General features: G+C 42.8%; 2 protein-coding genes across 2 annotated transcripts in view; one reads left to right on the top strand and one right to left on the bottom strand.

Moving 5' to 3' along the window:
* LOC143766330 (uncharacterized) overlaps nucleotides 1-15,164 on the top strand; it is a 1,024,462-nt gene that overhangs the window by 121,253 nt on the left and 888,045 nt on the right. The window lies entirely within an intron of this gene.
* Nucleotides 3,732-15,164, bottom strand: part of LOC143766377 (uncharacterized) — a 55,212-nt gene continuing 43,779 nt past the window's right edge. Inside the window, exon 7 of the mRNA XM_077254024.1 lies at nucleotides 3,732-6,332. Coding sequence (XP_077110139.1) covers nucleotides 5,309-6,332 — 1,024 coding nt within the window. The 3' untranslated portion in view covers nucleotides 3,732-5,308. The remainder of the gene's footprint in view (nucleotides 6,333-15,164) is intronic.

Genomic DNA, 15,164 nt, shown 5'->3' with positions numbered 1-15,164 from the left:
GGCTGTGGTTACCTTTGTTCGGACATCTAAGTGAGGAGTTATACTTTTCTGGAACTACTAAATCCATAAGAACCTTTGACATTGAGTGTACTAATTCTTAAGTTGTGTCTGTGTGGGCTGCAGTGCTGGACTTTGCGGCACTTTTTCAGCCCTAAAGTAGTACACTGGAAATCCTCCCCATTGCTGAACATCACCTGTGTATTTCTGGACTGCCATGAAATTTGCTGGACATTTTCATTACGTATAAGTGACGGTCGCACTCAGCTTCATTTAACGTAGTTTCTGGGCATCTTTGTTTTGTGCCGTTTGCACTTCGCTGTAAATTTAGGATAATCTCTGTTAGTTTATGTTGTACACCTTGCTTGTTAATACAGTTAATTTTGTCACAACTTCGGTCTCAGATTCGTTCTTATCCTATGCACTCAGATTCCATAATATCTTCATAATTGTTACACCATCATGGCCTTCCAGAACACGATGGCCCTAGACATGATCCTGGCAGAAAAAGGCGGATCATGTGGCATTTGCAAAATGATAGGTATTAGCTGCTGCACTTACATACCTGACAATACAGTTCCAGATGGGAGCATATCCAGAGCACTTAAAGGCCTTACTGACCTATCAGAAGAACTAGCCCAAAACTCATGGGTAAAGGATCAATCGGACACGTGGTTTGGGTGGTAGTATGGGTGCCAAAGAGCACTCAAAAAATTTGGAATAGCTATCCTATGTGTTTTGATTGTATTAGCCTTAATTCTATGCTGCATACGGGAAACCACAGTGATGGCTATGCACGCCGACTTCAATGATCTTCTAGATGAAAGATGAGAGGAATGCCATATCCAGCTCCCCTGCAATGTCTGCCTGTTATGAGGTGGGCCATCTACTAGAGATGGGCCGTTTCGTAAGCAGTGAAGAAAGCTATAAGCGCACTTAGACAGATTGATAGGCTCGACGAGATTAGGGTTTTGATTTTGATTCTCCAAAGGGGGGACTGTTAAGAATAATTATTTGATTATGAAGATATACAAAACATGAATGCTTATTGACAAAATGGACGCTTTGCTGAATATGTATAAACACAGATATTAAATGATGTATGTACGTGCTATAATTCATGACCGTCAGCAGGTTATATAACCCTCAAGTGGATTCTGATATGACATGTTTGCTCAAAAAAGAATGAGTAATACATAGAGGGAAAACATAATCATGTCCCAAGGAGTGATATGCAGTGCCTTTTGGTCTACAGACATGGTGTGTACAGTATTTATGGAATCTAAAGAGTTCAATTTTGGTTTCATCTGACCAGACTGTTTTTCCAGTTGTTCACATATGTGTCTAAATGTTGTTCAGTAAACTTTAAACGCGCTTAAACATTCTTTTTATTCAGCAATGGAGTCTTGCATGGTGAGGGTGCATACAGGCCACGGAGGTTGAGTACATTACTTATAGTTTTCTTTGAAACAATTGTACCTGCTGATTCTGGGTCTTTCTGTAGCTCTCCACAGATAATCTTTGGCTCTTGAACAATTTTTTGGATAATGATAATTATTTTCACTCCTCTGTCTAAAACCTGACTATGGCTAGTTTCTGGAGAAATTATGCTCTTTCAACTACCAGATTATTGACGTATCAGTACTCACTGGAACCTTCAGTAGTTTAGAAATCTTCTGTAACCAATGTGATCAGTATATTTTGCAACAATAAGGTTGCAAAGGTCTTGAGACAGCTCACTGGTTTTACCCATCATAAGATGTTTCTTGTGTGGCATTCTGGGGAGAATTTCATGTTATAATAGCACATTTAGAAATATACTTACTTAGAAAATAGGTGACATTTTCAATACTTATTGCACCCGCTGTATAACAATGTGAAATATTGACTGCACATTGAATATTACTTTTTAGAATAAAGACATTAGTAACTTTATATATTTTTAATTCTAATATATTGTATTTTTCAGCTTGATAGTCTAAAGTGGAGGGGTGTGACGAACCAGAGTCACAGGAAAATCTGTCCACTTGTGCAGGGTGGGGGAGTGGGTTGAACTATCCTTAATTATGCCAGACGCAGACATAATATTCCTTTGTTCAGTAAGTCAAAGGACATGAGACATTGTTTCAAGTGAGCAAGTCCTGCGTCCCTTTTGGTATGCAAATTTGTGAAATGTCTGCTGATTATGAACTGTTAAGCCTCCTGCAGTGTACTAGTCTAAAGGCCCCGTCTCACACAGCGACGCTGCAGCGATACAGACAACGATGCTGATCGCTGCAGCGTCGCTGTGTGGTCGCTGGGGAGCTGTCACACAGACAGCTCTCTCCAGTGACCAACGATCAGGGGAACGACTTCGGCATCGTTGAAACTGTCTTCAACGATGCCGAAGTCCCCCTGCAGCACCCGGGTAACCAGGGTAAACATCGGGTTACTAAGCGCAGGGCCGCGCTTAGTAACCCGATGTTTACCCTGGTTACCAGCGTAAATGTAAAAAAAACCAAACACTAAATACTCACCATCTGTTGCCCGTCAGGTCCCTTGGCATCTGCTTCCTGCTCTGACTGAGCCGCCGTACAGTGAGAGCAGATCACAGCAGTGACGTCACCTCTGCGCTCTGCTCTCACTGTACGGCGGCTCAGTCAGAGCAGGAAGCAGACGCCAAGGGACCTGACGGGCAACAGATGGTGAGTATGTAGTGTTTGTTTTTTTTTACATTTACGCTGGTAACCAGGGTAAACATCGGGTTACTAAGCGCGGCCCTGCGCTTAGTAACCCGATGTTTACCCTGGTTACCAGTGAAGACATCGCTGGATCGGTGTCACACACACCGATTCAGCGATGTCAGCGGGACCTCAACGACCAAAAAAAGGTCCAGGCCATTCTGACACGACCAGCGATCTCACAGCAGGGGCCTGATCGCTGGTACGTGTCACACATAGCGAGATCGCTACTGAGGCCGCTGTTGCGTCACAAAACTTGTGACTCAGCAGCGATCTCGCTAGCGATCTCGCTATGTGAGACGGGGCCTTAATATCTGGAGGATAATGAGGCAGTCTAATTGAATAATTGAACAATAAGGGAACAGCCAAAGATTATCTCGCCCCTCAATCCTGTGAGCAATGCTCTGAAATGAAAGAGGTGCCTGCTCCAGTCACCAGTGTGGCTCCAGTCACCGGTGTGATTCCACTGAACTTCAGCCATGGAACATGGATCCAGCTGGTGTATTACCAAACTGCTCCACTGCCCAACACTGAACACACTAATATGTTTGATAACGCAGGCTGGGACAATTCGATTACCTGGCCACATGCCTCTCTGTGCTTAGTCAGCTTTCTAAGCTTACCGCTACCTCCTCTCTGTAGGTGCCTGTTAAAAGTGGAGTGCTGCTGGTTGGGATAGTTGGCCCTGGATGCCCTGAAGTCACGGAGATTCTAATTCCTGGCGAGCCAGCGTAAAGATTAGACTCTGTCACTTTCACTATCTTGTATCCTTGCTGGAAATGTAATGTATGATGTTACGGGTGACCCAATAAAGTCTTACTGCAGTGTGGTACTCTCACCCTGTGATGTCCAAGTAGTGTTCTACCCACAGAAGGAGTATGAGCGTTCAGTGGGATGAGCACCTGTCCGTGTGGTCTTTCTAAAGACAGCCAGCCAGTGGATGGGAGCACCCACTGACCTTTGTGTCTCCACAGTGTGAATATTACTAATTTTAATGAACTACTGTATAATAGCGAAATAATAAATCTACGGTTAGTGTTTCTCTGCACCATGTGTTTTATTTACATATAGTTTCACAGCACGAACATTAATGTACACTGTGCAGTGCACATATATTCTCACAACACTGCAGCATGCACAGTGCGCGCACATTAACGCAGATGTATATACACACAGCTCTGCTTACATAAGCATATCTACATAAACACAGCTCAACTACATATGCACATTTGCATACACATACTGTATATACATTACCCCATTTTGCAGCTCCTTCCAGGTCATAAGATTGAGTACATGATCTGAAAGGTCCTTTAGCTAGTTGGGTGAAAGGTTCTTCAGCTGCTCACTCAGAACCTACAGCCTTTGTCTCGGTACCATCCCCTCCTGTTTTGCATCAATCAGTTAGAAAAGCATGGGGCTGGAGAGAGCAGTTCTCTCAGTGATCAGGAAGGACACTGTCTCAGCATTCTCCTCTGTCACAGGAAGCTGCCTGCAATCTATAAGATGCACTCGCTTATTAGCAAGATTTTTTTCTTGCTACAAGTGTGTCTTATAGTCCAAAAAATACAGTAAGTTCAAGTAATTTCCCTCTTATTTATACGTCTGTCTGTTATATCTTTATGTACAATTTGTCAATAATATATATAGTTTCTCTCCAGCTGAATTATTTTTGATGGTCATCAAAATATGATTTCTAGTAATTCATTTTCCACACTCTAAATGTGATGACTTCTCTCTGTGTGGGATTTTTTATGTTTAAAGGGGTTGGCCAATACTTGGCCAAACCCTTCTCATTCCTCATGCTTGGTACTATTAAAATAAAAACACATACGAACCTCCCATACCGGTGCCAATCCAGCAGTGTCAGCAATTGTGTTCCTGGGGCTCATGTGAGCTTGTTACTAGTGATTAGAGAGCATGCTTCAATAAGAAGTTATCTGGTCATGCTCATGGGCTAACCGAGTGTTTTCGGCGTCTTTGAAAAAAAGGTTTGAGTCACTGTTGCTGCATGTTTCGCAGCAGTTCAGCAGCCACAATACATGAGTTGTGGCTGTTGAACCTATTTTTCCTGCATGCCAAAACACTTATTTAGCACACGAGCATGCTTGGATAATGCCTTATCCAACCACGCTCACTCATCATTAGTTGTTATGTCATGTGAGCCCTGTGCCCAATCAGCTCTAGCGTCACTGTCCCCCCCCTCGGACAAATCTAACAATACAAGGAAATCAGCAGCCGCAGCTCTGGCTTCCTGATCATGTTAAATACATCCGAAAGTAGGAACAGTGAAGCCAGCGCTAACTGGGTGCAGGGCTCATGTTATGGAACAACCTGACATGAACTCCGAGGACTTGAGTGCAGACAACTCTGGAACAGCACTGGCATGGAAGGAGAGTATGAGTGTTTTTATTTTAACTAGGCGAAACATAAGGAATGACAAGCGGTTGCCCTAGTAAGTAATGGACAATCCCTTTAAGAAAATGCAATTTTCGATTAAAACATTTCCAACATTTTGAACATGAAAAAGGCTTTTCCCCTGCATGAGTTTTCTGATGCTGAGCTGATTTCTATGTAAAACATTTCCCACATTAAGAACATGAAAAAGGCTTCTCCCCTGTGTGAATTCTTTGGTGACTAAGAAGGGATGATTTCTTCACAAAACATTTCCCACATTCAGAACATGAAAAAGGCTTCTCCCCTGTGTGAGTTCTCTGGTGACTAAGAAGAGATGATTTCTTCACAAAACATTTCCCACATTCAGAACATGAAAAAGGCTTTTCCCCTATATGGGTTCTCTGATGGCTATTAAGATGCGATTTCTGGTTAAAACATTTCCCACATTCTGAACAAGAAAAAGGCTTCTCCCCTGTGTGGGTTCTCTGGTGACTACGAAGATATGATTTTTTCACGAAACATTTCCCACATTCTGAACATGAAAAAGGCTTTTCCCCTGTGTGGGTTCTCTGATGTATAACAAAATCTGATTTATGGTTAAAACATTTCCCACATTCTGAACATGAAAAAGGCTTCTCCCCTGTGTGGGTTCTCTGATGTATAACAAAATCTGATTTCTGGTTAAAATATTTCCCACATTTTGAACTGGAAAAATTATTTTCCCCTGTGTGAATTCTCTGGTGTCTAAGAAGATTTGATGTATGCACAAAACAAATCCCACATTCTGAACATGAAAATGGCTTCTCCCCTGTGTGGGTTCTCTGGTGCTTAACCAAATCTGTTTTCTGGATAAAACATTTCCCACATTCTGAACAGGAAAAAGGCTTCTCCCCTGTGTGAATTCTTTGGTGTCTAAGAAGAGTTGATTTATGCACAAAACATATCCCACATTCTGAACATGAGAAAGGCTTCTCCCCTGTGTGAGTTCTCTCGTGGCCATAAAGATGCTCTTTCTTTTTAAAACATTTCCCACATTCTGAGCATGAAAAAGGCTTCTCACCGGTGTGAATTCTCTGGTGACTAAGAAGATATGATTTTTTCGCAAAACATTTCCCACATTCTGAACATAAAAATGGTTTTTCCCCTGTGTGACTGCTCTGATGACTAAGAAAAGATGATTTCTGGTTAAAACATTTCCCACACTTGGAACAAGAAAATCTATTCTCTTCTGTGGGAATTTTTTGATTTTTAAGAAAAGACTTTTTGAGGGGAAAACTATTTCCATATTCTGAAAGAGAAAATGGCCTCTTTGCTTTAGGAGCAGTTACTTTTTTAAGGCTTAGTTTGTGACTTTGACTTTCCTCAGTAGTTGGTAATAAATCAGAAGACAGGACCTGTTTAAAAAGATCAAATGATAGGTCTTTGTTGCGAAGGGATGATGGTATATCTGGAGTAATGTCATTCACTTCAATTCTATCCTGCTGGATATTAAGATCATCTAATTTTAAAATTGAAGATGTCAGCTGTCCCTCTGATCTCCTGGTACAGTCATCTGCCAAGATAAAAAAAAATATTATTTTTGAATAAAATATCCTTGAATTTCATTTTTGTAACATTTCTATTTAAATTGTCTGTAAAAATGGCAAATTATGTAAAAATATTGAATTATTCACCAAGACAATGACTGTTCACAGTCTACTAGAAAATCTCATAGGATGAACCAGTAGAGTGGTGTTCAACTGTTTGTTCATTCTGCCTCCTAAATCAGAAATAAGTCACCAATGTTATGTAGGTGAAAATAATACCAATAAAAACTTGTACTTATCTCACAAAAAAACAGTCCCCACTTAGGTCCATCTTTTGTCAATGGAAAAACAGAGGTTTCCACATTATTAGTGGTTCAAAGGCTCTTGAAAAGCAACACGGCGTCCATAAACCAATCCAGCAGCATCTGCTCTCCCAAAGTCAAATCTCCCCTTCACTCAGTGGCGTATCCAGGGGGGGGAAGCCGGGGCATGTGCCCTGGGCGCAGCTGACAGGGGGGCACCAGCGGGCCGCCTGATGATGCGGCGGTCCAAGGAGGGGGTTGGCAGGGCCAGGGAGCAGGGGCTGTCTAATTATACTCACCTACTCCTGGCGTGGTCCCTGCAGGTCCCTGGCTGCCCGGCGCCCCGGCTTCTTCCTGTACTGAGCGGTCACATGGTACCGCTCGTTACAGTAATTAATATGCGGCTCCACCTCCCATAGGGGTGGAGCCACATATTCATTACTGTAATGAGCGATAACGGTGACCGCTCAGTACAGGAAGAAGCAGCAGCGCAGGGACTGCACCGCGCCAGGAGTAGGTGAGTATAACGGGGAGGGGAGCGCTGCGCGATATTCACCTGCTCTTCGTTCCAGCCACCGCTCCGTCTTCTGCAGTGACGCTGAGGTCAGAGGGCGCGATGACATAGTGCGTGCCCTCTGCCTGAACGTCAGTGCAGAGGAGGCGGAAGATGGAGCGGTGAATGGAACGAGGAGCAGGTCAATATTGAAAGTGCCAGGGGCCTGAGCGATGGAGAGGTGAGTATGTGATTTTTTTTTTTTATCGCAGCAACAGCACATGGGGCAAATATCTGTATGGGGCATCTTATGGGGCCATAACATTTGTGCAGCACTATATGGGGGCCATAATGTTTGTGCATCACTATATGGGGCCATAACGTTTGTGCAGCACTATATGGTGCCATAACGTTTGTGCAGCACTATATGGGGCCATAACGTTTGTGCAGCACTATATGGGGCCATAACGTTTGTGCAGCACTATATGGGGGCCATAACATTTGTGCAGCACTATAACGGGGCAAGTGTCTGTATGGAGCATCAATGGGGCCATAACATTTGTGCAGCACTATAACGGGGCAAGTGTCTGTATGGGGCTATAACGTTTGTGCAGCACTATATGGGGCAAATGTGTCTATGGAGCATCTTATGGGGGCCATTATTAACCTTTATGCAGGATTATATGGGGCTCCTCATTCAATATGGATATTCACAAACACTTAACCTACTGATGTCTCAATTAATTTTACTTTTATTGGCATCTATTTTAACATTATGGAGATTCAGGAATGTACCTTGGCCTTGTCATACAGTTTCAATAGAGTTAAGTTTCAAATGGGGGAGTTTTTTTTTTTTTTTTTTTTTTGGGGGGGGGGGGGGGAGTTGTTGTTTTTTTTTTGGGGGGGTGCCAAACTGGTCCTTTGCCCCGGGTGCAGGAAATGCTAGATACACCTCTGCCCTCACTTCTGAGCCTTGCAAAGTGCCAAAACCACATGTATCATCCATGTATTTGGCATTATTATGGTGAGAAGAACAAACTTAATTTACGGCGTGTGTGTCTCCTGGAGCATAATCTGAGCACTATGTGTGGGGTAATAAAATGGAAAATATGCATTTTTCACTCTCCAACATCCACTGTGTACTAATTTCCGGAAAGCACCTATGGAGTCAAAATAGTCACTACTTCAATAGAGTAACCCCTTAGTGACGAGCCAATTTGGTATTTAATGACCATGCCAATTTTTACAATTCTGACCACTGTCAATTTATGTGGTTATAACTCTGGAAAGCTTCAATATATCCCGCTGATTCTGAGACAGCTTTTTCATGACATATTGTACTTCATGTTAGCGGTAAAATTTCTTCGATATGACTAATGATATGAAAAAAACGGAAATATGGCAATAATTTAGAAAATTTCGCAATTTCCAAACTTTGAATTTTTATGCCCTTAAATAACAGAGTCATATTGCACAAAATAGTTAATAAATAACATTTTAACATTTCCCACATGTCTACTTTACATCAGCGCAATTTTGGAAACAAACGTTGACCAGCGATTTCTCATTTTTACAACACCATTTTTTTTTTAGGGATCACATCACATTTGAAGTCACTTTGAGGGGTCTACATGACAGAGAATACCCAAAAGTGACACCATTCTAAAATCTGCACCCCTCAATGTGCTCAATACCACATTCAAGAAATTTATTAATAGTGATGAGCGAATATACTCGTTGCTCGGGTTTTGCCGAGCACGCTTGGGTGATCTCCGAGTATTTATGACTGCTCAGAGATTTAGTTTTCATCACGGCAGCTGAATAATTTACAGCTATTAGACAGCTTGAATACATGTGGGGATTCCCTAGCAACCAGGCAACCCCCACATGTACTTAGGCTGGCTAGCAGCCGTAAATCATTCAGCTGAGGTGATGAAAACTAAATTTCCAAACACTAACAAGCAGAAGACATCATACTCACCCTCCTGGTGTCATCGCTGCGTATCAGTCCCTGCATCTCGGGCGCCGGCATCTCTCTTCCTGTCTTCCTTCCTGTGCTGAGCGGTCACGTGGTGCCGCACATTAAAGTAATGAATATGCACGCGTCTCCACTCCCATAGGCGTGGGGCGCATATCTATTACTTTAATGAACAGTATCAGTGACCGCTCAGCACAGGAAGGAAGATAGGAAAAGAGATGCCGGTGCCCGAGATGCAGGGACTGATATGCAGCGCCAGGAGGGCGAATAGGACTGGGAGAGGGTGAGCCATGGGATATTCACCTGTCCCCGTTCCACCGCTGCGCTGTGTCTTCCGGGTCTTCTGGCTGTTATGTTAATGTCAGAGGGCACGATGACGTGGTTAGTGAACCTGGAGCATCTTATGGGGCCATCATTAACCTTTGTGCAGCATTATATAGGGCATATTTTTGTATGGAGGATCTTGTGGGGCATCATTATCCTTTATGAAGCATTATATGGGGCATAATTTAATATGGAGCTTCTTATGGGGCCATCATTAACCTTTGTGCAGCATTATATAGGGCATATTTTTGTATGGAGGATCTTGTGGGGCATCATTATCCTTTATGAAGCATTATATGGGGCATAATTTAATATGGAGCTTCTTATGGGGCCATCATTAACCTTTGTGCAGCATTATCTAGGGCATACTTTTGTATAGAGCATCTCATGGGGCATCATTAACCTTTGTGCAGCATTATATGGGACATATTTTATTATGGAGCATCTTATGGGGCCATCATTAACCTATATGGGGCATATTTTAATATGGAGCATCTTATGGGGCCATCATTATCCTTGGTGCAGCATTATATGGGGCATATTTTAATATGGAGCATCTTATGGGGCCATCATTAAACTTAATGCAGCATTATATAGGGCATATTTTTGTATGGAGCATCTTATGGGGCCGATCATGAACTTTATGGAGCATTATATGGGGCGTACTTTGTATGAAGCATCTTATGGGGCTCCTGATTCAATATGGATATTCAAAAACATTTAACCTACTGATGTCTCAATTAATTTTACTTTTATTGGTATCTATTTTTAGTTTTGAAATTTATCAGTAGTTGCTGCATTTCCCACCCTAGGCTCATACTCGAGTCAATAAGTTTTCCCAGTTTTTTGTGGCAAAATTAGGTACCTCGGCTTATACTTGGGTTGGTTTATACTCGAGTATATACGGTATCTTTTTTCACAAACTTTTTACTTCAGAACCAATTTTTCACAAGTGTAAAAAGAGAAAATGAACCACAAAAGTTGTTGTGTAATTTCTTCTGAATACGCCGATACCCGATATATGGGGGGGTAAACCACTGTTTTGGCGCATGGCAGAGCTCGGAAGAGAAGGAGCGACGTTTGACTTTTTCAATGCAGATTTGGCTGGAATTGAGATCGGACACCATGTTGCGTTTGGAGAGCCCCTGATGTGCCTAAGCAGTGGAAACCCCCCACAAGTGACACCATTTTGGAAACTAGAACTTTAAACCCCCAAGTTCTTCACAGAAGTTTATAACGTAGAGCCATGAAAATAAAAAAATCTTATTTTTACCACAAAAATGATCTTTTTGCCCCCAAATTTTCCCACGACCTGCAGATACTGCGTCTCTTTGGCACACATTAACCCCTGACCACCACTGCAGCCCCTGGAGGACAGACATATATTTATAGGTCGACTGTGCCCTCACCTTATTTCCACAGCAGGGACCCTTTATACGAAGCTCATTAAGCCCCTGTGGCACCAGGACTGTGATCCTATTATAAGATACAAGTGACTAGCACACTCCAAAGTGTTGTGATGCAAAGAGGGGGGTTTATTTACATACAGAGATCACAAACGGTTCGGTCGATACAGGACCTTCATCAGTGTGCTAAATTTAGCAGTATGCTTGGTGGAGCCCCAAAAGTTAGTTTAAATTACATCCATAGAATAGGCCTGTAAAGTATGGGCCACAAAGGCAGTGGAGACTGTCAACCCACTGAGACAGGATACACGCGGTATCCACCGGAAGAAGACTCCGGTGACCTGGGGGACATCACGTGGGCACATCAGGGACTCCAGAGGTACAAGGGGAGTGATTGGGGGACCCTATTTCTCTCTCCTCTGATATGCAATCACATCAGAGGAGAGAGAAGTTAAATGGAAAAATCACCTTTTTTTTTGCGGTTGCCGTTATACCATTAATAACGGTGATCACAACACCGAGGTCGGTAAAAACCGACCCGAGTCATGTTCTCTGGGGTCTCAGCTACCCCCGGCAGCCGAGACTCCACAGAAATTCCGATGCTGGGGAGCGCTATAACCTTAAACTTCAGCAACATTAAAAAGAGGTGCTGTGGTTTAAGTACCCTTAACTGCTGCCGTTAAAAGGCGTATCGGCGGTCGTTAAGGGGTTAATTCACTGAGGTTTATAATTTCCACAATAGAGTCACTTCATGGGGATTTCTACTGCTCTGGTTTTCTGCCATTTTGTCATATTAGGTCTTATGCAACCTCTTCCTCTGGAACCTGCTCCTGTGACATCTGCTTCTGTCACCAGGCGCCGCCTTAGGCTACGTTCACATTTGCGTTGTGCGCCGCAGCGTCAGCGACGCAACGCACAACGCAAACAAAAACGCAGCAAAACGCATGCACAACGCTGCGTTTTGCAACGCATGCGTCCTTTTTTTGGTTGATTTTGGACGCAGCAAAAATGCAACTTGCTGCGTCCTCTGCGCCCGGACGCGTGCGCCGCAGTGACGCATGCGTCGCAAAACGCAAGTGCAACGCATGTCCATGCGCCCCCATGTTAAATATAGGGGCGCATGACGCATGCGGCGACGCTGCGGCGCAGACCGCAAATGTGAACGTAGACTTATTCATTCTGCAGGCAGCGCTGGTGATGGCAGAGATGTCGGAACCAGAATCTCTGGGCTGTGCAGGGTCTGTGCAGCCACTAAGAGTAGTGTACCTGTAGTACTATCCAGTGTGGCAGTATGCGTGGCTGTGTGTGGTGTCCAGATCCAGTAATCTACTCCTTTCTTCTGCCAATTGGAAACCACCACACCCTACTAAAGCTAGAAGCATATTGCCGGAAGCTGCCAGATACAGCCATGTTCTCCTCTGGTTCAGTCCTCTGTGTATTTATTTCCTGTTGTAACCCTGGCTCATTTACTGACTACTCTTGTGTCTTCTGATTTTGTATTTTCTCTGCCCTCCTGGTTCTGACCTGGCTACCTTACTACCACTTAAGTAAAAAAAAAAAAGTTTGATGAATAAATAGTGGTGAAACCTCTCTGGAGTAAATAGATTGCCAAGAGCCACAACATTTAAATTATGATAAAGGCCAATATTTAGGTCAGATGTGCTTCAAGAATAAATATTAGACATTTAAAGAGAACTTTTTATAATGCAGATTTATGCAGAGCTGAGGTGTCTTAAGTTAGATCTCAGGCATTTGGAAGAGGCAATGGAGACTTTTTTTTTTTTTTTTTTTTTTTAAGTGATGCAAGATGATCCCACAACAAATCATACAAAACTGAAAAACTGTAAACCAGTAGACATAAAATAAAAAAATATGATACATTCCCAACAACAACATATGTATGAGGGTAAAACGCCAACACTAAACTGGACTTGCACTCATGTATGGTGGACCATTAGAGCTACTATAAGTCCTGAACAGAAGAGTAGAAAAAGTATTAGCGCCCCCATTTCAGGAGAGATTGTGCAGTAATCTGAATTCCTTAGGATTGAAACATAATAGAAATTATGATGTTGAGTGAATCCAAGAAACCAGGGCTCGAGCCATGCCAACACATTCCCTGCCATTTAGAGATATATTTTGGCATAGATGTAATGTTTATTACATAGTTTACCGCAATCCTGTTTGAAGTTAGTTGGTTTTAAAAGAAATTAAAAAGTCAGGATAAAGGGAAACTCTGCTGCTATTGTGCAGAAATTCACACTTGGCCTCACTGCTCATTTAATGCTGTCAATCGTAAAAGTGAAGTTTGGCCAGAAAGACTGGACCTGGTCTTGTAGGGACCATATGAGCACATTCAGCAGCACAGAAGGGAGAGAAGGTAGATTCATCCAATAAGATATCAGGGATATAGGAAGCCAACAGCATCATTACTCTCCACTTTCTTTTACAGGCCCATCATAATATTTTCTTTAAGTGATTTTCTAACTTGTCAGCACATTCTACGTACGCTGTCATTTGGTTTTGTAGTTTACAGATCTGGGCAGGTAACGATCTGCATCTTCTAATCCGAGGGGGGGTAGGTGGATCCTCCAGGTTGTAAGGTCTATAGAAAAGGGTTTTCAATGCCCAAAGTCATTTGAACAGTTTATGGTGGAAGAGAATGTTGTGGTCTAAAGGCAAAATGGTGATCACACGACTGTGACATGGCCGGACTACACCACTGATAAAGCAGTGACAGTCGGTGACTGAGAAGAATCTGTGACTTTTCTGCATTTAGTGGTTACTACTCACCTGGGTAGTCATATGTAGGAATCTCCTCTTTACACCGCTCATCATCCTTCACATATGTCTCTGTAGTATTAATATGGGTCAGATCTTCACCCTGAAACAAATATTGTAAAAGTCACAGAAGGAGAAGTCACATCTATGATCAGCTCTAATCCGCCATTCTCATTAAACAAGTATATAACATACAGCTCTGGCAAAAATTAAGAGACCACCACATCAAAACCCTGTCATGGGCAGCCCAATCTCCAGACCTGAACCCCATAGAAAACATCTGTGTAATGCAACTGCAAGGCAGTTATACGCAACCTCCACCAGGGGGGCACAGGTAAGGGGAAAAAGGTAGCACTCACTGTGTTGCACCACAGTGCAAAGCAAGGAGCATCACCAGGAGGCGGCAGAATAGTCAGACAGGCCGGTCAGCAACAAACAGGAAGATGAAGTACCAGAGGTCACAGCAATGCACAAGGTCAGATACAAGCCAGAAATTGGAACCAGACTGGAGCGCAGGATCCAAAATGTGAGACAAAGGAAGTAGTGGGGGAATGAGCCAGAGAGTCAAAACCAGACGGGAAACATAGTAACAGAGACGGAAAGCAGGAGGCAGGGGTCAAAATACAAGCCGAGTCATACACTGTAGGAAACCACCAAACACACACTAAGTCAGAGACAGGGAACAGGTCAGGCACAAATACGGGTAATAAGAGGTAGAAGGATCACTAGAGTATAAGGGTCAGCTGCTCAAGCCAGGGACTGGAACTATCACTGACAAATGCTACCAGGAGTGGCATCAATAAATAGCCACCAATGAACCAAAGAGGGGCAGGAAAGGTTAACCCCACCATAACCAGGCCGAAGAAGGAAAAGCAAGAACCCCGACCTGGATCATGACACTGGAATATAATCAAGAGGATGATGGATAGTCACAAACCATTAAACAAAGAAGAACTGCTTAAATTTTTGCACCAGAAGCAGTGTGAAAGACTGGTGGAAAGCATGCCAAGATGCATTAAAGCTGTGATTAAAATCATGGTTATTCCACAAAATATTGATTTTTGAACTCTTCCTGAGTTAAAACATTAGTATTGTTGTATCTAAACGATTATGAACTTGTTTTCTTTGCATTATTTGAGGTCTGAAAGCACTGTTTTTCTTTTTCTTTTTGACCATTTTTCTTTGTCAGAAAAAAAATACAAAATTTTTGCTTGAAAATTCGGAGACATGTTGTCAGAAG

This window comes from Ranitomeya variabilis, chromosome 4 (genome assembly GCF_051348905.1).
Source record: "Ranitomeya variabilis isolate aRanVar5 chromosome 4, aRanVar5.hap1, whole genome shotgun sequence".
Taxonomy (NCBI): Eukaryota; Metazoa; Chordata; class Amphibia; order Anura; family Dendrobatidae; genus Ranitomeya; species Ranitomeya variabilis.
The sequence above is the reverse complement of the archived record's forward strand: the minus strand, read 5'-3'. Positions and strand labels throughout refer to the sequence as shown.